Source organism: Oncorhynchus tshawytscha, linkage group LG04 (genome assembly GCF_018296145.1).
Source record: "Oncorhynchus tshawytscha isolate Ot180627B linkage group LG04, Otsh_v2.0, whole genome shotgun sequence".
NCBI classification, from domain to species: domain Eukaryota; kingdom Metazoa; phylum Chordata; class Actinopteri; order Salmoniformes; family Salmonidae; genus Oncorhynchus; species Oncorhynchus tshawytscha.
The window spans coordinates 9,327,153-9,350,111 of NC_056432.1; the positions used below are offsets into that span (position 1 = coordinate 9,327,153).

Here is a 22,959-nt window from a genome sequence, read left to right on the forward strand (position 1 = left end):
TCTGTCTGTCTGTCTGTCTGTCTGTCTGTCTGTCTGTCTGTCTGTCTGTCTGTCTGTCTGTCTGTCTGTCTGTCCGTCCGTCCGTCCGTCCGTCCGTCCGTCCGTCCGTCCGTCCGTCCGTCCGTCCGTCCGTCCGTCCGTCCGTCCGTCTTTCTCCAATCTTCAACAGTCCATGACACACCCCCGTTTCTCTCTGTGAGTCCCAGGCTAGAGGAGATACTCTGACGCCCGTGCATATTATTAGCCTGCTGTAACCCTATCTGTTTACTGTATGGTGCAGTATGGGAGGCTTTAATGAGGTTTGATGGTGGGGAGCTTTTCCTAAACTTACCATTTGTCGGAAGAAAGCTTTACTGTCTAGGTTGGGCCTGATGTTTTGGCTGTGTGCAAATGAGCTGTCGATGCATCAAGCTGTCAAAACACACACACAGGCACACACACACATAGATAAATACATGCACACACACACACACAAAGATAAATGCATGCACACACACACACACACACATAGATAAATACATGCACACACACACACACAAAGATAAATGCATGCACACACACACACACACACAAAGATAAATGCACGCACGCACACATTCACACTCGCAAACACACACACAAACATAGATAAATACACGCACACACACACACACTCACACTCACACACACAGGCACACACATAGATAAATACACGCACGCACACACACACACTCACACACACAGGCACAGGCACACACACACATAGATAAATACACGCACGCACTCACACTCACACACACACATGGTGGTCTTATGTGACCCCTAGCCCCGGGTGACAGGATGCCAGAGGGCGTCTCTGTTTCCCTGCTTGTCCCCAAAAATCATATTACCCAGAATATGACACCTCTATAACACCCCTACTATCTCACTAGCTTATTGCGGCTGTTCTGTCAAAGTGGCACACATACCCATTCAGTACATAGACAGCCTTATCACAGAGGATACACCAGAAGGTACAGTGGTGGTGATAACATGGAGATGGTTGAACTCTGTTTACCATTACACACAACTGGGTTTATCTGTATCAGAGTCACTACAACACATCTGCTGGATCCATGTTGGCGTTAAACCCCAGACAGCTGTTCTGTTGCTTAGTCGACACGTGTCTGACTGACTGACTGTCTGTCTGGATGATCCAGCTCACGTTGGTCCTGACACTCAGACATACAGTCAGATAGACAGACAATCAGTCAGATGGACAGACAGTCAGACAGACAGTCAGAAAGGTCAGACAGTCAGTCAGACAGTCAGATAGACAGACAGTTAGACAGACAATCAGTCAGATAGACAGACAGTTAGACAGACAATCAGTCAGACGGACAGACAGTCAGACAGACAGTCAGAAAGGTCAGACAGTTAGAAGGTCAGATGGTCAGAAAGGTCAGACAGTCAGTCAGTCAGACAGTCAGAAATGTCAGACGGTCAGTCAGACAGTCAGAAAGGTCAGACAGTCAGTCAGTCAGTCATTCAGAAAGGTCAGACAGTCGGTCAGACAGTCAATCAGTCAGATAGTCAGTCATATAGACAGTCAATCAGACAGACAGTCAGAAAGGTCAGTCAGACAGTCAGACAGTCAGAAAGGTCAGACAGATTGATTTCTTCCTGGTTTCTCTCATTCTCTCTCCTTCCAGCCACACCAGTAACTCTGCTCAGGTTGTGATTCAGATCTCCCAGTAATGGTTTAATTCTCTCCGCCAGTCTCTCCTCAGGCTCAGATGGATCCCGCCTGATCCCGTCTGATCCTGTCTGATCCGTCCCTGCGTCCCAAATGGCACCATATTCCCTATGTACACTCTTAGAATATAAGGTGCTGTCTAGAACCTAAAATGGTTCTTTGGCTGTCCCCATAGGAGAGAACCTTCTGGTTTCATGTGTAACTCTGTGTTGTCTGCTCACACTGCTATGCTTTATCTTGGCCAGGTTGCAGTTGCAAATGAGAACTTGTTCTCAACTAGCCTACCTGGTTAAATAAAGGTGAAATAAAAAAAATTAAAAAAGAAAGGGTTCTACATGGAACCAGAACGTTTTCTCCTATGGGGACAGCCGAAGAACTCTTTTGGAACCCTTTTTTCTTAGAGTGTAGTGCACTAATTTTGACCAGGGCTGATGGGGCTTTGGTCAAAACTAGTGCACTATGTAGGGAATAAGGTGCCATTTGGGATGGAGACCATCTTATGCTCCTATCAGTGAGTGTGTCCTAATAATGCACAGCTGTTAGCACCGTGGTGCTGTAAATATGTCATCTACACTGGTCCACTGGTCCTATATAGGACATGTGAACTGGACAATGTGCACGTACCATTAGGATGCTTTGCTTGACTGTGTTGGACTATATTGTTGTCCGACTGTGTTAGACAGACTGTGTTGTTGTCCGACTGTGTTAGACAGACTGTGTTGGACTATATTGTTGTCCGACTGTGTTAGACAGACTGTGTTGTTGTCCGACTGTGTTAGACAGACTGTGTTGGACTATATTGTTGTCCGACTGTGTTAGACAGACTGTGTTGTTGTCCGACTGTGTTAGACAGACTGTGTTGTTGTCCGACTGTGTTAGACAGACTGTGTTGTTGTCCGACTCTGTTAAACAGACTGTGTTGTTGTCCAACTCTGTTAAACAGACTGTGTTGTTGTCCTATTCTGTTAAACAGACTGTGTTGTTGTCCGACTGTGTTAAACAGACTGTGTTGTTGTCCGACTCTGTTAAACAGACTGTTGTTGGCCGACCGTGTTAGACAGACTGTGTTGTTGGCCGGCCGACTGTGTTAGACAGACTGTGTTGTTGTCCGACTGACTCTGTAACTTAGTGAAGTAGAGCAGAGGTTCAACTCTTCATGATTGGGAAACATCCTCAACATATTACACGTGGCAGATTATCTGACTTTGATCAGAGTTTTCGATTATCGGCTTGCCTGTGTAATCCATACAAAGTGTTTTTCCTGGGAATGGAAATGTAGCTCAATTTGATCAAATTAATCAAGAGACACTTTGATGTAGTTCGAGTTTAGATTCAGGGTTCAAGTTAGAATTAGACTTTAAAGGTGCAATATGCGATTGGTACCAACATTTTTGTGATTTTAAATGAATGACATGAATCCATTGATTATTTTGCTAGCAGATACCCATAGACTTCCAGTCATTGCGCTAACGCTAGTTAGCATTGGCTTGCAAAACTACCCCTAACTACCTTCATACTGGACACAGACATAAAAATGGTATCCACTAGTTAATCTGCCTCTGGGGATGAAGATACAATCCTGAAGTATCCTTTGAAGCTGGCCACTGAACATCTTCACCTGACTAGATGGATTCTTCCCTAGTCAAGTGGTTGCATTTTCTCCACTGACAGTTAGGGGAGGGAAAGATCATCCTGCATCTGTACCTAAGGGAAATTACACCTGGGAGGGATTCAGGTGAAATACCTGCATGTGTGTGCCGTCAGTGCATGTGGTTGTGTGCCTTTCATTTCAGAGGGGTTGTTGATTTGTCATCTACTGGTCTATTACTGTCTATCTGGGTAGGTTTAATACTGTCTATCTGGGTAGGTCTAATACTGTCTATCTGGGTAGGTTTAATACTGTCTGTCTGGGTAGGTTTAATACTGTCTATCTGGGTAGGTCTAATACTGTCTATCTGGGTAGGTCTAATACTGTCTGTCTGGGTAGGTCTATTACTGTCTATCTGGGTAGGTCTAATACTGTCTGTCTGGGTAGGTTTAATACTGTCTATCTGGGTAGGTCTAATACTGTCTATCTGGGTAGGTCTAATACTGTCTATCTGGGTAGGTCTAATACTGTCTATCTGGGTAGGTTTAATACTCTCTTTTCCATATGAGAATATCAACCATGTGCTCTCTCCCTTCCTTCACTCTACAGCCAGCAAATCCTGTGACAAAGTGCGTGTGTAAAGCATGCAAGTGTGGTGTGTGTGTGTGCTGGGTAGGTTTGTCTTGAGAATATCAACCATGTGCTCTCTCCCTTCCTTCACCTGCTGTGACAAAGTCGTGTGTAAAGCATGCAAGTGTGGTGTGTGTGTGTGCTCGTTTGTCTGCGTGCGTGCCTGCCTGTCTGCGTGTGTGTGTGTGTGTGCGTGTAATACGGTTGGTTTGTGGAGTGCTTTTGACATAATGTAATGGCATGCACATTCACTACTACCTCCCTAACCAGGGTGGAGTTTATATACCAGCCATTATACTACAGGGAAATGAACAAGTTAACCCATGTAAGTGTACTTCCTGCTCACATAGTGCCATTCTATAGAAGTTTGCCTGTTACGTCAGGGAGCAGTGCACATGTTTACTCGCAAGCTACTATGTTACGTTATACAACACACACACACACACACACACACACACACACACACACACACACACACACACACACACACACACACACACACACACACACACACACACACACGTACAAGAACACACACCCATGTTTGTATGTGTGCATACAAACATATGGACACACACACAGGGTCATATATAATTGCAGACGTGCTGACATGCTGACACGCCGACACATAGAAACGCACACTCAAGCGTCAGCGTTGACACGGGCAGAAAATCACTCACCCAGACAGGAAGTGTTGACAGGCATTTGTCAGAACCTGTTAATATATCAATCCTTTCAAAGACTTGTGTGTGTGTGTGTGTGTGTGTGTGTGTGTGTGTGTGTGTGTGTGTGTGTGTGTGTGTGTGTGTGTGTGTATATGTGTGTGTGTGTGTGTGTATGTGTGTGTGTGTGTGTGCGCGTGTGTGTGTGTGTATGTGTGGAGACAGAGAGGTCTTGATTTATTGACAGCTTATTAGCATTTGGCCTGTCAACTCCCTGCATCATACTGTACATCACTGCCTCTGCAACACGCAGGAACACTAACCATAGGCAGAGAAACTCCCCATTTCACAACAGACTTTCTATTTTCTCTAAACCACAACCAGCCTACTCTTCCCTCATTCTACTGAAATTATTGGATTTATCCTGAAATGCACGGAACATATTTCATCTTATTTTTTAAATGTATGGCCAACCAAATAATGAATTCAGGGCTTGTATTCAAAAGGTGTCTCCGAGTAAGAGTTTGAGTTAATAATGATTATGATTACATGGACAGCGGGGGGGGGGGGACCTGATCCTAGATCCGCACTCCTACTCCTACGCACTTTGTGAATACGAGCCTTGGTAGCTTGAACGAGCAGCGAAAGCAAGTGGCTCCACCTTGTGGTGGACAGTGAAATTAAAAATCCTCCCGTTGCCCTGCACTTTCGATAAGCAAACACGGTATATAAATATATTCTCACAGAGGCTCTGGAGTTGAGTCCGTTTGTTTCTCTCATTCACACTGGAAGATCCGATTGACATTATGTACGCTTCAGATATATTTATTTCACCTTTATTTAACCAGGTAGGCTAGTTGAGAACAAGTTCTCATTTGCAACTGCGACTTGGCCATGTGTGAATAGATAGACATGGGAGCATGTGGCCATTCCACACTATACAAAACAAAAATAATTCTAGTTGACAATGACTTACACCATTTCCTCAAAGTCTTGCTTGATGATCATCAGTCAGCGTTCCTGTTCACGTTTAGCATGAAATTATGCATTTTTAATCGTCATAACAGTTTTATCTTTGTGTTGAAAGTGCTCTAATTTGAAACCTTGACTACTGACATTCACCATTTTAAGGGGATTGTACTAACAGTGGACTAATAAACACAATACTAAACTATCGTTTTTTTAGTGTAGTATTCCTTTATATGTACTTTACTGTCTTGATTCTCGTTGTTTACCTGCGTTTCATTCTCCTTTTACCTTTAATTCTCTGGTTGTTCATGATCCCCTCCTCTTTCCGTCCCACTAGTGGACCACACAGCATTCTGAAGTAAGTACTCACAACACAAATACTTTTTTTTTTAAATCAGACTTTTCCATATTCCTTAACTTTTTGGTCCTTTTCTTTTTCATATATTCTGTCTCTCTCTTTCTCTCTCCACGGACAACTCCACCTAAAAGGTACAAGGAGTGGTCAAATGTGTTGTCGTTTATTGGTCCTTGTGTTGTCCTTGTAATCATTCATGATGTTTGTCGTAATAAAACTATTTCCCAAGTTGGGATCAATGAAGTACTCCTCTCCTCTCCTCTAGAAGGGAAGAGAAACTGTAGTGATGTCTCCTGCTCTGCTCTGTTGTGTCACATGCAGGGTTCCTAGGAAGCCCATTCTGGAAACAGACATTGAGTTCTACCACGTGCCTTCTCATGGAGACGCCAGCAAGAAGCGCCTGATGGAAGACACAGAGGACTGGCGTCCCCGCAGTGGCACCACCCAGTCCCGCTCCTTCCGAATCCTGGCCCAGATTACTGGCACTGAACACCGTGAGTTCCTAACACCTAACACCAACACCACAACCAACACCAACACCACACCACAACCAACACCACCACCAACAACACCACCAACAACAACAACACCACCACCACCACCAACAACACCACCACCACCAACACCACCACCACCAACAACACCACCACACCACCACCACCACTAACAACAACACCACCACCAACACCACCCCCATCACCATCACTACCACCAACACCACCACCACAACAACCATCTCCACCACCAACACCACCACCACCAACAACACCACCACCAACAACAACACCACTAGCATCACTACCACCAACACCACCATCACCACCACAACATCTCCAACAACACCACCACCACCACCACATCCACAACAACACCACCACCAACAACACCACCACCACCACCACCACCATCACCAAAAACACCAACAACACCACCACCAACAACAACACCAGCACCACCACCACCACCAACAACAACACCACCACCACCAATAACACCACCCCCGCCACCAACAACAACAACAACAACAACACCATCACCATGGATACGAACACATTACCTTAACACTAGATAGGACTTAATGAACACATTACCTTAACACTAGATAGGACTTAATGAACACATTACTTGAACACTAGATGGGACTTAATGAACACATTACCTGAACATAGGCCTCAATGAACACCTTATCTGTGTCCCAAATGGCACCCTATTCCCTATGGTAATCTACTCTTTCCTTGAGCCCTATTGGTCCTAGTCAATATTAACGCACTTGTCCAAATAGGGTGCCATGCCATTTGGGACACATATTTTACCTGTACCCAGGCCTATCAAATGCATGATAGAATTACACTACAAAACCAAAAATCATTCTCATGCTTGTATCATCGATGGTCACTGGTGATAATGCAGTAACTTACTTTATTAGGTTCTACCTAAGAAGTAGTTCTATTCATAGAGATACAGGATAATTACAAGAAGGGGATTTTTTCAATTAACACTTATGTAATAGCAGTTTAGTTTACTATTGAGCGAGCACAATTTGAATAATGTACTTTCCTGCACTACTTTTTGGTTAACCGGGACACTTCCTTCTGTACTTCCTGTTCAATGGTCCACCAATTATGTCCTCATTGACTTGAATGAAGACACCCCTTCTAGTAATTATATTTCTATGGTTCTATTAATGTCAATATATTCAAAAAAGTGCTGATGAGTGGAGTGACGCTATGTTATGTTCTTCTCTCCTATGTAGAGCAAACACAGGAGAGCGATGCGGAGAACAAGACAAAGTAAGTGCTTGGTGATCGTTCTCTCTTGGTTGGTCGGCTCTTACCGCGGTGGTCTTAATTTGCATGGATGTGCTGTTGTTGCTGTTGTCGTTACAGTTACTATTTGGATGATGGGGTTGCGTGTGGAATCTAATAGTCACATTGGGCATCCAGTAGTCACATGGGGCATTTAGTAGTCATATGGGGTATCTAGTAGTCATATGGGGTATCTAGTAGTCATATGGGGTATCTAGTAGTCACAATGGGCATTCGGTCATCACAATGGGCACTCTGGTAGTCACATGGGGCATTTAGTAGTCATATGGGGTATCTAGTAGTCATATGGGGTATCTAGTAGTCATATGGGGTATCTAGTAGTCACAATGAGCATTCGGTCATCACATTGGGCATCCAGTAGTCACATGGGGCATTTAGTAGTCATATGGGGTATCTAGTAGTCATATGGGGTATCTAGTAGTCATATGGGGTATCTAGTAGTCACAATGGGCATTCGGTCATCACATTGGGCATCCAGTAGTGGGGCACATGGGGCATATTTAGTAGTCATATGGGGTATCTAGTAGTCACAATGAGCATTCGGTCATCACAATGGGCACTCTGGTAGTTACATGGGGCATTTAGTAGTCATATGGGGTATCTAGTAGTCATATGGGGTATCTAGTGGTCACATGGGGTATCTAGTAGTCATATGGGGTATCTAGTAGTCACATGGGACATTTAGTAGTCATATGGGGTATCTAGTAATCACATGGGGCATTTAGTAGTCACATGGGGCATCTAGTAATCACATGGGGCATTTAGTAGTCACATGGGGCATTTAGTAGTCACATGGGGCATTTAGTAGTCATATGGGGTATCTAGTAGTCACAATGAGCATTCGGTCATCACAATGGGCATTCTGGTAGTTACATGGGACATTCATCCTGTGAATATCTAAACACACACACCACACACACTATCCCAAATGCTCAAATCCTGTTACAGTAACTCTTGCATGCTTAGTTGACCACCAAATTAGAGGGAGGAAGCCACTTGAGATAAACCTGGCGTAGCCGGAGTTACAGTAAACTGTTTCAATCTGAGAGGTCTGACTCTGGGCCTGTGCTTAGCATAGTTGTATTGAATGTGGCTCTGGGGTGAGCCTAGTGGCTGGCATCAACCCACAACAAGATGCAAATCTTGGGTCAATTTAGCATTTTTCCTATTATTTGTTAAGGTTAGGATTGGGGAGGGGAAGCTGATCCTAGATCTGTACCTAATGGAAACGTCACCCTGCAGTGTGGACTGTCTGTAGTGGATTTGGTTTTCCCATGAGAGAACAGAGTTATAAATGAGGTCCTCCAAAATAATGTGTTTGCCAAATGTGACAATATTTACTACAGTATGTTCGACATACTACCTCTGTGTGTGTGTGTGTGTGTGTGTGTGTGTGTGTGTGTGTGTGTGTGTGTGTGTGTGTGTGTGTGTGTGTGTGTGTGTTGCTTCCTGTGGTTTTCTTGTGAACATGACTGTGGTGCAGTCTGTGGTGTTTAGGTGATTATAGTGCTGTGGTCATGATGTGCGTTCGCCTTGCAGTTTTGTCTTGGTATCCACGTGGATATGGCAGTGCTTGATCATGCTGTGGTCGTTAACGTGTTCAATTGAATAATGACCACTGTCTTTCCTTATAGAAGCATCTTCATGACTGGGGATGTGCATGGCTTCTTGTTTCTGTCCCAAATGGCATCCTATTTCCTGTACAGTGCACTGCTTATGACCAGGGCCTGTTGGTCTATTTGGAATGCTCACCCGTGTGTGATGTGATCATGCTTCCTGGATTGTTGTGACCAGCAACTCATTCCATGTTCATCCATTTGTCCTTTATTCAGCTTTTCGGGTAACACTTGAAGTTTGGTTCATGACGTATCCATAACAGTGTCTTTAACGCATCATAATGTGTCATAATGGCATAGCTTTCTACAACTGTGACTTTATATTTCCATATCTAGTTTTATTTATATTCTCGTTTTCTTTTCTCTTCCTCTTCTTGACTTTCTTTGTCACTCGCCCTCACTCCTTACTCCCTCTCTCCTTACTCCCTCTCTCCTCACTCCTTACTCCCTCTCTCCTTACTCCCTCTCTCCTTACTCCTCACTCCTCTCTCCTCTCTCCTCTCTCCTCTCTCCTCCTCTCCCTCTCTCCTCCTACTCCTCTCTCTCCTCTCCCCTCTCTCCTCCCTCTCCTCCTCCCTCCTCATCCCCTCTCTCCTCCTCCTCTCCCTCTCCCTCTCCTCCCTCTCCCTCCCCTCTCTCCTCACTACCTCTATCCTCAACCATCTCTCCTCACTCCTCTCCCTCCCTCTCCTCACTCATCTCTGCGTCTCTCCTCCTCACTCCCTTTCTCTTCACTCCCTCTCTCCTCAACCAACTCTGCTCACTCCTCTCTCCTCACTCCCTCTTCTCTTTCCTCTCTCCTCTCTCCTCACTCCCTCTCTCCTCAACCATCTCTCCTCACTCCCTCTTCTCTTTCCTCTCTCCTCTCTCCTCACTACCTCTCTCCTCAACCATCTCTCCTCACCCCTCTCTCCCTCTCTCCTCACTCCCTTTCCTCTTTCCTCACTCCTCTCTCCATCTCTCCTCTCTCCTCCCTTTCTCCTCATTCCTTTCCCTCTGTCCTCACTCCCTCTCCTCCTCCTCTCTCCTCACCCCTCTCTCCATCTCTCCTCACTCATCTCTCCCTCACTCCCTCTTCTCACTCCTCTCTCTCTCCCTTCTCCTCTCTCCCTCTCTCTTCACTCCTCTCTCCTTACTCCTCTCTCCCTCTCTCCTCTCTCCTCCTCCTCTCTCTCTCCCCCCTCCTCTCTCCCTCTCTCCTCCTCCTCTCTCCTTACTCCCTCTCTCCTCACTCCCTCTTCTCACTCATCTCCCCCCTCTCCTCTCTCCCTCTCTCCTCACTCCTCTCTTCTCACTCCTCTTTCCTCACTCCTCTCTCCTCACTCCTCTCTCCCTCTCTCCTCTCTCCCTCTCTCCTCACTCCTCTCTCCTTACTCCTCTCTCTCCTTACTCCTCTCTCCTTACTCCTCTCTCCCTGTCTCTTCACTCCTCTCTCCTTACTCCTCTCTCCCTCTCTCCTCTCTCCTCACTCCTCTCTCCTTACTCCTCTCTCTCCTCACTCCTCTCCCCCCTCTCCTCTCTCCCTCTCTCCTCACTCCTCTCTCCTTACTCCCTCTCTCCCCACTCCCTCTTCTCACTCATCTCTCCCCCTCTCCTCTCTCCCTCTCTCCTCACTCCTCTCTTCTCACTCCTCTTTCCTCACTCCTCTTTCCCCCTCTCCTCTCTCCCTCTCTCCTCACTCCTCTCTCCTTACTCCTCTCTCCCTCTCTCCTCTCTCCTCACTCCTTTCCGGGTGGGTGGCAGAGCGAAAAAGGTGAACACCCAGGTGATCGGACCGAAATACACCAAGCTGAGAGACTGGCATCACGGGGTGTCTGCACGCACACTCAACGTCCTTACCCTCCAATAGTGCCCTCTGTTTGTGTGAGTGTGTCACTGGTGTAGTACACCCCCTCCGCAGCGCCCCCAAGATGTTGGGGTTGGGGTCCCTCTGGAGATCGTGCCCCCCAGATGGCGTATGAAGATTTCATAAGCCATGAGTTTTTTTTTTGAATCACAGGAAATGATCTTTTTCTCTCAGCCTCATGGCAGAATGTGTAAAATAGCACCAGATTATCTATAAAACAGGTTTCTCTGTCCTATGTTTTTTTCTTTTTTTCTTAAAGAAAAGAATTAATTTGGTTGGGGGAGGGGCTCTTACTCGGACCCTGCGGGTTGCCATGTGTGTGTGTGTGTGTGTGTGTGTGCTTGCGTGCGTATTAGCCTAGAGCACAACTGCCATCCCAAATGTCATCGACTGTGTCCCGTCTAATTTTACTACCCAGTTTGGCTCACAATCTCACAGTATATTTCTCTATAGTATATTTATCTATAGTATAATGGTCTGTAGTATATTTATCTATAGTATAATGGTCTATAGGATATTTATCTATAGTATAATGGTCTGTAGTACATAGCTCTTCAGAGAGATGCAATATCTTAGCGTAACAGTTGGGTCATGTTTGAAACCTGATACAGTGTCTACTGATGGTTGATTGGTTGACTGACTGATTGGTTGATTGGTTGTACTGTATCATGTAACCATTAAAAGTAGAAGTTGCTCCAGCCAGTGACACACAATATTATTGGGGATTGAACACAATAAAACCATAAGGGTTATTTCCATTGTGGTGTAGATTCCTCATGAAATGTATGTGTACTGCTGGGTATTCAATTAAAACGGACACTGCCAACAAAAAGTGGAGCGTTTTTGGGCAGAGGACCCTTGATTACAGGGTTGGACGGCTACAGTGGGCCTGCTGCTGTGGTTGACAGAATAATCAAACATATTAAATACATACACTGAGGATACAAAACATTAGGAACACCCTCAGAACAGCCTCAATTCTTTGGGGCATGGACTCTACAAGGTGTCGAAAGCAGTCCACGAGGATGATGGCCCATGTTGACTACTATGCTTCCCACAGTTGTGTCATGTTGGCTGGATGTCCTTAGGATGGTGGACCATTGTTGATACACACAGGAAATTCTTGAGCTTGAAAACCCCAGCAGCATTGCAGTTCTTGACACACTCAAACCGGTGTGCCTGGCACCTACTACCATACCCCATTCAAAGGCACTTAAATATTGTGTCATGCCCACTCAACCTCTGAATGGCACATATACACAATACATGTTTCAATTGTCACAAGGCTTAAAAATCTCCTCCCCTCTGCACTCCAACTCTGGCATGTCCTGGGGAAGGGTTTTCTGTGAAAGGTATTCAGACACTCTTGGAGGACAAATGGGACGTTTTTCTGGAGAAAATAAAAGTTGTATTATTGTTAGAAACAGACTACTTCTGCTAGTATCATTTCATCCCTGGATTGAGTTTTTATAACTTATAAGACCGTGTATTGTGATGATAAAAAAAAAAAAAAAAAAATCATGCATCCACAGCAGAGAGAGAGAGAGAGAGAGAGAGAGAGAGAGAGAGAGAGAGAGAGAGAGAGAGAGAGAGAGAGAGAGAGAGAGAGAGAGAGAGAGAGAGAGAGAGAGAGAGAGAGAGAGAGAGAGAGAGAGAGAGAGAGAGAGAGAGAGAGAGAGAGAGAGAGAGAGAGAGAGAGAGAGAGAGAGAGAGAGAGAGAGAGAGAGAGAGATGCACATATATGTGACATAGTACACAATCTTCGGGAAACACTTTTGGCTCGTGAGCGCTACTTTCAGAAATACTGGCTAAGAAGTATACAAATGTACCGGAGAATCTCTTTAATACATTACATTATGTACATTATGTACAATGTACAGGGTATATTAGCCTCAACTTCTGTTATGTGCTTTGAATGTGATGTCATCATGAGTCGTCATGATGTTTCAATAAAGTTAAGAAGCATTCATTTCACCCTTTCTATCTTCTTCTTCTCTCTGACAATAGTTCTCCCATTATAGCTGAGACAAACGATGGCCAGGTCAGGCACAGTCACACTCATTCACTCTCTGACTGCTGACCTTTTCACCTTTGACCTTTCGACTCCTCACTCTGCACTGTCTCTTTGTGGACATACAGTGAGCTCCAAAAGTATTGGGACAGTGACACATGTTTATTGTTTTGGCTCTGTACTCCAGCACTTTGGATTTGAAATGATAGCATGACTATGAGGTTAAAGCGAAGACTGACAGCTTTCATTTGCATGGATCTTCATCCATATCGGGTGAACAGTTTAGAAATTACAGAACTTTTTGTACATCCCCCATTTTAGGGGACCAAAAATATTGGGACCAATTCACCAACATGTGTATTAAAGTAGTAAAACGTTGAGTATTTGGTCTCATATTCATAGGACCAATGACTACATCAAGCTGGTGACTCTACACATTTGTTGGATGCATTTGCTGTTTGTTTTGGTTGTTTCAGATCATTTTGTGCACAATAGAAATGAATGGTAAATAATATATTTTGCCATTTTAGAGTCACTTTTGTTGTAAATAAGAACAGAATATGTTTCTAAACACTTCTACATTAATGTGGATGCTGCCATGATTACAGATAATCCTGAATGAAATGTGAATAATGAGTGAGAAAGGTACAGACACACAAATATCATACCCCCCCGCCCCCCCAAAAAATGCTAACCGTTCTCCATTACAATAACAAAGGAGGTTAGCATTTTTGGGTATGTAAAGTACCAGTCAAAAGTTTGGACACACCTACTCATTCCAGGGTTTTTCTTTATTTGACTATTTTCTACATTGTAGAATAATAGTGAAGACATCAACACTATGAAATAACACATATGGAATCATGCTGTAACCAAAAAAGTGTTAAACATATAAAAATAAATGTTATATTTGAGGTTCTTCAAAGTAGCCACCCTTTGTCTTGATGACAGCCAAGTGAGTCTCTCCACAACCCACACAGTTGTGGAGCACGAAAACGTTTCTGCCCCATCAGGAGGCTGAAAAGATTTGGCATGGTCCCTAACACCGTACCCAAATCGGTCACGCATGTGCTCCATCGTGCGCCATCGGGCACAAATTGGTTTTGTCCCCCCACACAAACGTGATCACAACACGCAGGTTTAAATATCAAAACAAACTCTGAACCTATTATATTAGTTTGGAGACAGGTCAAAAAGCCTTAAACATTTATCGCCTACCAGACAAGCTAAACTACTTCCACGCTCGCTTCGAGGCAAATGGCACTGAAACATGCATGAGAGCACCAGCTGTTCCGGAAGACTGTGTGATCACACTCTCCAAAAGCCGATGTGAGTGAGACCTTTAAACAGGTCAAATTTCACAAGGCCGCAGGGCCAGACGGATTACCAGGACGTGTACTGCGAGCATGCGCTGACCAACCAGCAAGTGTCTTCACTGACATTTTCAACCTCTCCCTGTCTGAGTCTGTAATACCAACATGTTTTAAGCAGACCACCATAGAGCCTGTGCCCAAGAACACTAAGCTAACCTGCCTAAATAACTACCCGACCCGTAGCACTCACTTCTGTAGCTATGAAGTGCTTTGAAAGGCTAGTCATGTCTCACATCAACACCATTATCCCAGAAACCCTAAACCCACTCCAATTTGCATACCAACCCAACAGATCCACAGATGATGCAATCTCTATTGCACTCCACACTGCCCTTTCCTAACTGGACAAAAGGAACACCTATGTGAGAATGCTATTCATTGACTACAGCTCAGCGTTCAACACCAGAGTGCCGTCAAAGCTCATCAATAAGTTAAGGACCCTGGGACTAAACACCTCCCTCTGCAACTCTATCCTGGATATCCTGACAGGCCGCCCCCAGGTGGTAAGGGTAGGTAACAACACAACCACCATACTGATCCTCAACACAGGGGCTCCTCGGGTGCATGCTCAGCCCCCTCCTGTACTCCCTGTTCACTCATGACTGCACAGCCAGGCAGGACTCCAACACCATAATTAAGCTTGATGATTACACAACAGTGGTAGGCCTGATCACCGACAACGACGAGACAGCCTATAGGGAGGAGGTCAGAGACCTGGCCATGTGTTGCCAGGACAACAACCTCTCCCTCAACGTAACCAAGACTAAGGAGATGATTGTGGACTCCAGGAAAAAGAGGACAGAGTATGCCCCCATTCTCATCGACGGGGCTGCAGTGGAGCAGGTTGAGAGCTTCAAGTTCCTTGGTGACCACATCACCAACAAACTATCATGGTCCAAACACACCAGACAGTCGTGAAGAGGGCACGACAAAACCTATTCCCCCTCAGGAGACTGAAAAGATTTGGCATGGGTCCTCAGATCCTCAAAAGGTTCTACAGCTGCACCATCAAGAGCATACCGACCGCAAGGCACTACAGAGGGCAGTGCAAACAGGGGCCAAGCTGGGGCCAAGCTCCCTGCCATCCAGGACCTCTATACCAGGCGGTGTCAGAGGAAGGCCCTAAAAATTGTCTAAGACTCCAGCCACCCTAGCCATAGACTGTTCCCTCTGCTACCGCATTGCAAGCGCCAAGTCTAGGACCAAGAGGCTTCTAAACAGCTTCTACCCCCAATCCATACGACTCCTGAACACCTAATCAAATGGTTACCCAGACTATTTGCATTGCCACCCACCCTCTTTTGCATCGTGCTACTCTCTGTTGTTATCATCTATGCATTGTCACTTTAAATAACTCTACCCACATGTACATATTACCTCAACTAACCGGTGCCCCCGCACATTGACTCTGTACCGGTATCCCCCTGTATATAGCCTCCACATTGACTAGATACCCAGGTGCCATCTCCTCATTGGTTATACCCAAGCGGTACCAGTGCACCAAGTCTGGAACCAACAGGACCCTGAACAACCTCTACCCCCAAGCCATGACTGCTAAACAAGACTACTAAATAGATAATAAAATGGCCACCCGGACTACCTGCAATGACCCTTTTTCAACTCTCCGGCACTGACTCTATGCACACACACTGGACTACCACACTTACACTGACCCCCCAACACACACATAGACATACACACACACTGGACTAACACACTTACACTGACACCCCAACACACACATTGACATACACATACACTGGACTAACACACTTACACTGACACCCCAACACACACATAGACATACACATACACTGGACTAACACACTTACACTGACACCCCAACACACACATAGACATACACATACACTGGACTACCACACTTACACTGACCCCCAACACACACATAGACATACACACACACTGGACTAACACACTTACACTGACCCCCAACACACACATAGACATACACACACACTGGACTACCACACTTACACTGACCCCCAACACACACATAGACATACACACACACTGGACTAACACACTTACACTGACCCCCCAACACACACATAGACATACACACACACTTACACTGACCCCCAACACACACATAGACATACACATACACTGGACTAACACACACACTTACACTGACACACTTACACTGACCCCCAACACACACATAGACATACACACACACTGGACTAACACACTTACACTGACCCCCAACACACACATAGACATACACACACACTGGACTAACACACTTACACTGACCCCCAACACACACATAGACATACACACACACTTACACTGACCCCCAACACACACATAGACATACACACACACTTACACTGACCCCCAACACACACATAGACATACACACACACTGGACTAACACACTTACACTGACACCCCAACACACACATAGACATACACACACACTGGACTAACAGACACACTTACACTGACACCCCCAACACACACATAGACATACACACACACTGGACTAACACACTTACACTGACACCCCAACACACACACATAGACACACACACACACTGGACTAACACACTTACACTGACCCCCAACACACACATTGACATACACACACGCTGGACTAACACACTTACACTGACCCCCAACACACACATTGACATACACACACACTGGACTAACACACTTACACTGACACCCCCAACACACACATTGACATACACACACACTGGACTAACACACTTACACTGACCCCCAACACACACATTGACATATACACACACTGGACTAACATACTTACACTGACACCCCCAACACACACATAGACATACACACACACTGGACTAACATACTTACACTGACCCCCAACACACACATAGACATACACACACACTGGACTAACACACTTACACTGACCCCCCAACACACACATAGACATACACACACACTGGACTAACACACTTACACTGACCCCCCAACACACACATAGACATACACATACACTGGACTAACACACTTACACTGACACCCCAACACACACACAGACATACACACACACAGCATACGTCCACAGACACACACATAACATGTGTGCACATGTACACTGATGCCACACACACACTTTCTCATACATACGCTGCTGTTACAGCTCAGTCTATCATCTATCCTGTTGCCTAGTCACTACCCCTACCTACAGTACATTATTCCAAATGGGTTATTTCATAGTGTTGATGTCTGCGCTATTATTCTACAATGTAGGAAATAGTCAAAATAAAGAAAACCTTTGAATGAGTAGCTGTGTCCAAACCTTTGACTGGTACTGTATGTATATTTTTGTATCTTTATGTTGGAAAAATACCCATAATTAAGCATTTCACTGTTAGTCTACACCTGTTGTTTACAAAACATGTGACAAATAACATTTGATTTGATGATTATATATATATTTATGCAATGGTGAAGCACAAACGTTATGATCAGGGCGTGTGGCTCTATCATGTTCCACAACTTTTTCATTCCTCTAGCAGTTCCCTTTTGACACCACTAGAGGGCGATGGTGACCTAGGGGAGATTCAAGCCATTGGGTCGGATTGGGAAGCTAGTGATGTCCATCACAGTGACGACTCCTCTGCTACAGACCAAATACATACGGCTCCTCTCTCACCTATTCACAGGTACAACAAAGCAAACAAATTATTGTGAAATTGTTCATAAAAAGCCCTGAGTCAGCAAACACCGTTCATTATTTTCCTCCCATTGGAAGGTTGGCCAGGTGAGGTCAGAACATGAGAAACATGTGATTGGTTTAGCCTTGGTCCAGGGCTTTAGTGAAACTTTCTTAATGAACATTTATGCAGGGCGTTAGTAGAGTAATATACGTTAAGGCCTTGGACCACAGCTCTAGAAAACACTAGGGTTAAAGTATCAGCCCCCTGTAACAAAATGACAGTTTAAAACCGGTGTCTACCCTGGGTAAACACTGCAGAGACACAGTGCGTCTCAGATTAGTAGTGAGTGCTGATCTAGGATCGGTTTGGCTTTTTAGATAATAATGCAGAGACATAATGCATCTCAGATTAGTAGTGAGTGCTGATCTAGGATCAGTTTGGCCTTTTAGATAATCATGAAGGACCTCAGCCACCCGAGCCACTGCCTGTTCACCTCGCTACCATCTAGAAGGAAGAGACCGTACAGGTGCATCAAAGCTGGTACCGAGAGACTGAAAAACAGCTTCTATCTTCAGACCATCAGACTGTTAAATATTCATCACTAGCTACTGACAAACAGCTTCTATCTCCAGGCCATCAGACTGTTAAATATTCATCACTAGCTACTGAAAAACAGCTTCTATCTCCAGGTCATCAGACTGTTAAATATTCATCACTAGCTACTGACAAACAGCTTCTATCTTCAGGCCATCGGTCTGTTAAATCGTCATGAATAGCTACTGAAAAACAGCTTCTATCTCCAGGTCATAAGACTGTTAAATATTAATCTCTAGCTACTGAAAAACAGCTTCTATCTCCAGGTCATAAGACTGTTAAATATTAATCTCTAGCTACTGAAAAACAGCTTCTATCTCCAGGCCATCAGACTGTTAAACAGTCACCACTAGCCAGCCTCCGCCCAGTATCCTGCCCTGTACCTTAGTCACTGTTACTAGCCTCCCCCAGTACCCTGCCCTGAACCTTAGTCACTGTTACTAGCCTCCACCAGTACCCTGACTTGAACCTTAGTCACTGTTACTAGCCTCCCCCAGTACCCTGCCCTGAACCTTAGTCACTGTTACTAGCCTCCCCAGTACTCTGCCCTGAACCTTAGTCAATGTTACTAGCCTCCCCAGTACCCTGCCCTGAACCTTAGTCACTGTTACTAGCCTCCCCAGTACTCTGCCCTGAACCTTAGTCACTGTTACTAGCCTCCCCCAGTACCCTGCCCTGAACCTTAGTCACTGTTACTAGCCTCCCCCAGTACCCTGCCCTGAACCTTAGTCACTGTTACTAGCCTCCCCAGTACCCTGCCCTGAACCTTAGTCAATGTTACTAGCCTTCCCCAGTACCCTGCCCTGAACCTTAGTCACTGTTACTAGCCTCCCCAGTACCCTGCCCTGAACCTTAGTGACCGTTACTAGCCTCTCCCAGTACCCTACTATGAACCTTAGTCACTGTTACTAGCCTCCCCCAGTACCCTGCCCTGAACCTTAGTGACCGTTACTAGCCTCTCCCAGTACCCTACTATGAACCTTAGTCGCTGTTACTAGCTTTCCCCAGTACCCCGCCCTGAACCTTAGTCACTGTTACTAGCCTTCCCCAGTACCCTACTATGAACCTTAGTCGCTGTTACTAGCTTTCCCTAGTACCCTGCCCTGAACCTTAGTCACTGTTACTAGCCTTCCCCAGTACCCTGCCCTGAACCTTAGTCACTGTTACTACTGCCCTATGTACATAGAGTCATTGAACACTGGTCACTTCTATAATGTTTACATACTGTTTTACCCACTTTAGATGTATATACTGTATTCTAGTCATGGCTTATCCAATATAACTACTGCTGTACACATCTTTTCTACAAGGTGTCGAAAGCGATCCACAGGGATGCTGGCCCATATTGACTCCAATTCTACCCACGGTTGTGTCAAGTTGGCTGGATGTCGTGAAAAACCCAGCAGCGTTGCAGTTCTTGACACTCAACTGGCATGTCTGGCACCAACTCCCATACCCCGTTCAACGGCACTTAAATCTTTTGTCTTCAAATCAAATTTTAAAAAATTATGGTCGCATATACAGTGGGGAGAACAAGTATTTGATACACTGCCGATTTTGCAGGTTTTCCTACTTACAAAGCATGTAGAGGTCTGTAATTTTTTATCATAGGTACACTTCAACTGTGAGAGACAGAATCTAAAACAAACATCCAGAAAATCACATTGTATGATTTTTAAGTAATTCATTTGCATTTTATTGCATGACATAAGTATTTGATACATCAGAAAAGCAGAACTTAATATTTGGTACAGAAACCTCTGTTTGCAATTACAGAGATCATACGTTTCCTGTAGTTCTTGACCAGGTTTGCACACACTGCAGCAGGGATTTTGGCCCACTCCTCCATACAGACCTTCTCCAGATCCTTCAGGTTTCGGGGCTGTCGCTGGGTAATACGAACTTTCAGCTCCCTCCAAAGATTTTCTATTGGGTTCAGGTCTGGAGACTGGCTAGGCCAATCCAGGACCTTGAGATGCTTCTTACGGAGCCACTCCTTAGTTGCCCTTGCTGTGTGTTTCGGGTCGTTGTCATGCTGGAAGACTCAGCCACGACCCATCTTCAATGCTCTTACTGAGTGAAGGAGGTTGTTGGCCAAGATCTCGCGATACATGGCCCCATCCATCCTCCCCTCAATACGGTGCAGTCTTCCTGTCTCCTTTGCAGAAAAGCATCCCCGAAAGAATGATGTTTCCACCTCCATGCTTCACAGTTGGGATGGTGTTCTTGGGGTTGTACTCATCCTTCTTCTTCCTCCAAACACGGCGAGTGGAGTTTAGACCAAAAAGCTCTATTTTTGTCTCATCAGACCACATGACCTTCTCCCATTCCTCCTCTGGATCATCCAGATGGTCATTGGCAAACTTCAGACGGGCCTGGACATGTGCTAGCTTGAGCAGGGGGACCTTGCGTGTGCTGCAGGATTTTAATCCATGACGGCGTAGTGTGTTACTAATGGTTTTCTTTGAGACTGTGGTCCCAGCTCTCTTCAGGTCATTGACCAGGTCCTGCCGTGTAGTTCTGGGCTGATTCCTCACCTTCGTCATGAGGAAGGGACTGCGAGACTAGTTAGGATCGAGGGAAAGATGAACGGAACAAAGTACAGCGAGATCCTTGACGAAAACCTGCTCCAGAGCGCTCAGGACCTCAGACTGGGTCGAAGGTTCATCTTCCAACAGGACAACAACCCTAACACACAGCCAAGACAACGCAGGAGTGGCTTCGGGACTTGAACCCGATCGAACATCGCTGGAGAAACTTGAAAATAACTGTGCAGCAACACTCCCCATCCAACCTGACAAAGCTTGAGATGATCTGCAGAGAAGAATGGGAGAAACTCCCCAAATAGAGGTGTGCCAATATTGTAGCATCATACCCAAAAAGACTCAAGGCTGTAATCGCTGCCAAATGTGGTTCAACAAAGTAACGTAACAAAATGTGGAAAAAGTCAAGGGGTCTGAACTCTTTCTGAATCACTGTATGTAGCAGATGTCATTGCGAAGTTGATTAGGAGCCAAGAACAGGGTGTCCAGGTCTATCAGCACCATCTTGTCAATCATACGCTGAATGGCACACATAGACAATCCATGTCTCAATTGTCTCAAGGCTTAAAAATCCTTCTTTAATAAATCTTCTTCAGGATCGGTGGGTCCCCTGCGGGACGTTGAGCTAACGTAGGCTAATGCGATTAGCATGAGATTGTAAGTAACAAGAACATTTCCCAGGACATAGACATATCTGATATTGGCAGAAAGATAAAATTCTTGTTCATCTAACTGCACTGTCCAATTTATAATAGCTATTACAGTGAAATAATACCATTCTATTGTTTGAGGAGAGTGCACAGTTTTGAACATGAAAAGTTGTTAAGAAACCAATTAGGCACATTTAGGCAGTCTAGATACACATTTTTGAACATAAAGAAAATGGTTCATTGGATCAGTCTAAAACTTTGCACATACACTGCTGCCATCTAGTGGCCAAAATCTAAATTGCACCTGGGCTGGAGTAATACATGATGGCCTTTCTCTTGCATTTCAAAGATGATGGTACAAAAAAATACAAAAGAACTGTTGGTTTTGTCTTTGTATTATCTTTTACCAGATCTATTATGTTATATTCTCCTACATTCCTTTCACATTTCCACATATTTCAAAGTGTTTCCTTTCAAATGGTACCAAGAATATGCATATCCTTGCTTCAGGGCCTGAGTTACAGGCAGTTAGATTTGGGTATGTCATTTTAGGCAAAAATTGAAAAACCGGGTCCTCCCCTTCATCAACATTGATTGAAGTGGATTTAACAGGTGACATTAATAAGGGATCATATGGAAAGAGCAGGTGTTCCTAATGTTTTGTACAGTAGTTGAACCTATATTTATACTCCGGACTCTGACATTGCTCGTTCTGATATTCTTATTTTTTATTTTTTTTTACTGTTTGGATTGTGTGTGTATTGTTCTGTATCGCTAGGTATTATTACTGCACTGTTGAAGCTAGAAACATAAGCATTTCACTGCACCTGCGATAACATCTGTAACCCTGTGTATCTGACCAATAAACATTGATTTGATTTGAATAAGATCGGATGGGGAGACCTAATCCTAGATCA

The 22,959-nt window shown here is 44.8% G+C and overlaps 1 protein-coding gene across 10 annotated transcripts in view; it reads left to right on the top strand.

The window, feature by feature from the left end:
* The window catches only part of LOC112246636 (PDZ and LIM domain protein 5), a 137,795-nt gene that overhangs the window by 90,797 nt on the left and 24,039 nt on the right, over window positions 1-22,959 (top strand). For 4 of the 10 annotated variants that reach the window (XM_042320288.1, XM_042320287.1, XM_042320291.1 and 1 more), the window contains exons 6-8: window positions 6,240-6,412; window positions 7,672-7,708; window positions 18,112-18,261. In XM_042320288.1, coding sequence (XP_042176222.1) covers window positions 6,240-6,412; window positions 7,672-7,708; window positions 18,112-18,261 — 360 coding nt within the window. Of the gene's footprint in view, window positions 1-3,911; window positions 3,932-5,900; window positions 5,922-6,239; window positions 6,413-7,671; window positions 7,709-18,111; window positions 18,262-22,959 lie in introns of all 10 variants that reach the window. The other 6 variants (XM_042320293.1, XM_042320294.1, XM_042320297.1 and 3 more) reach the window with 4 other exon arrangements.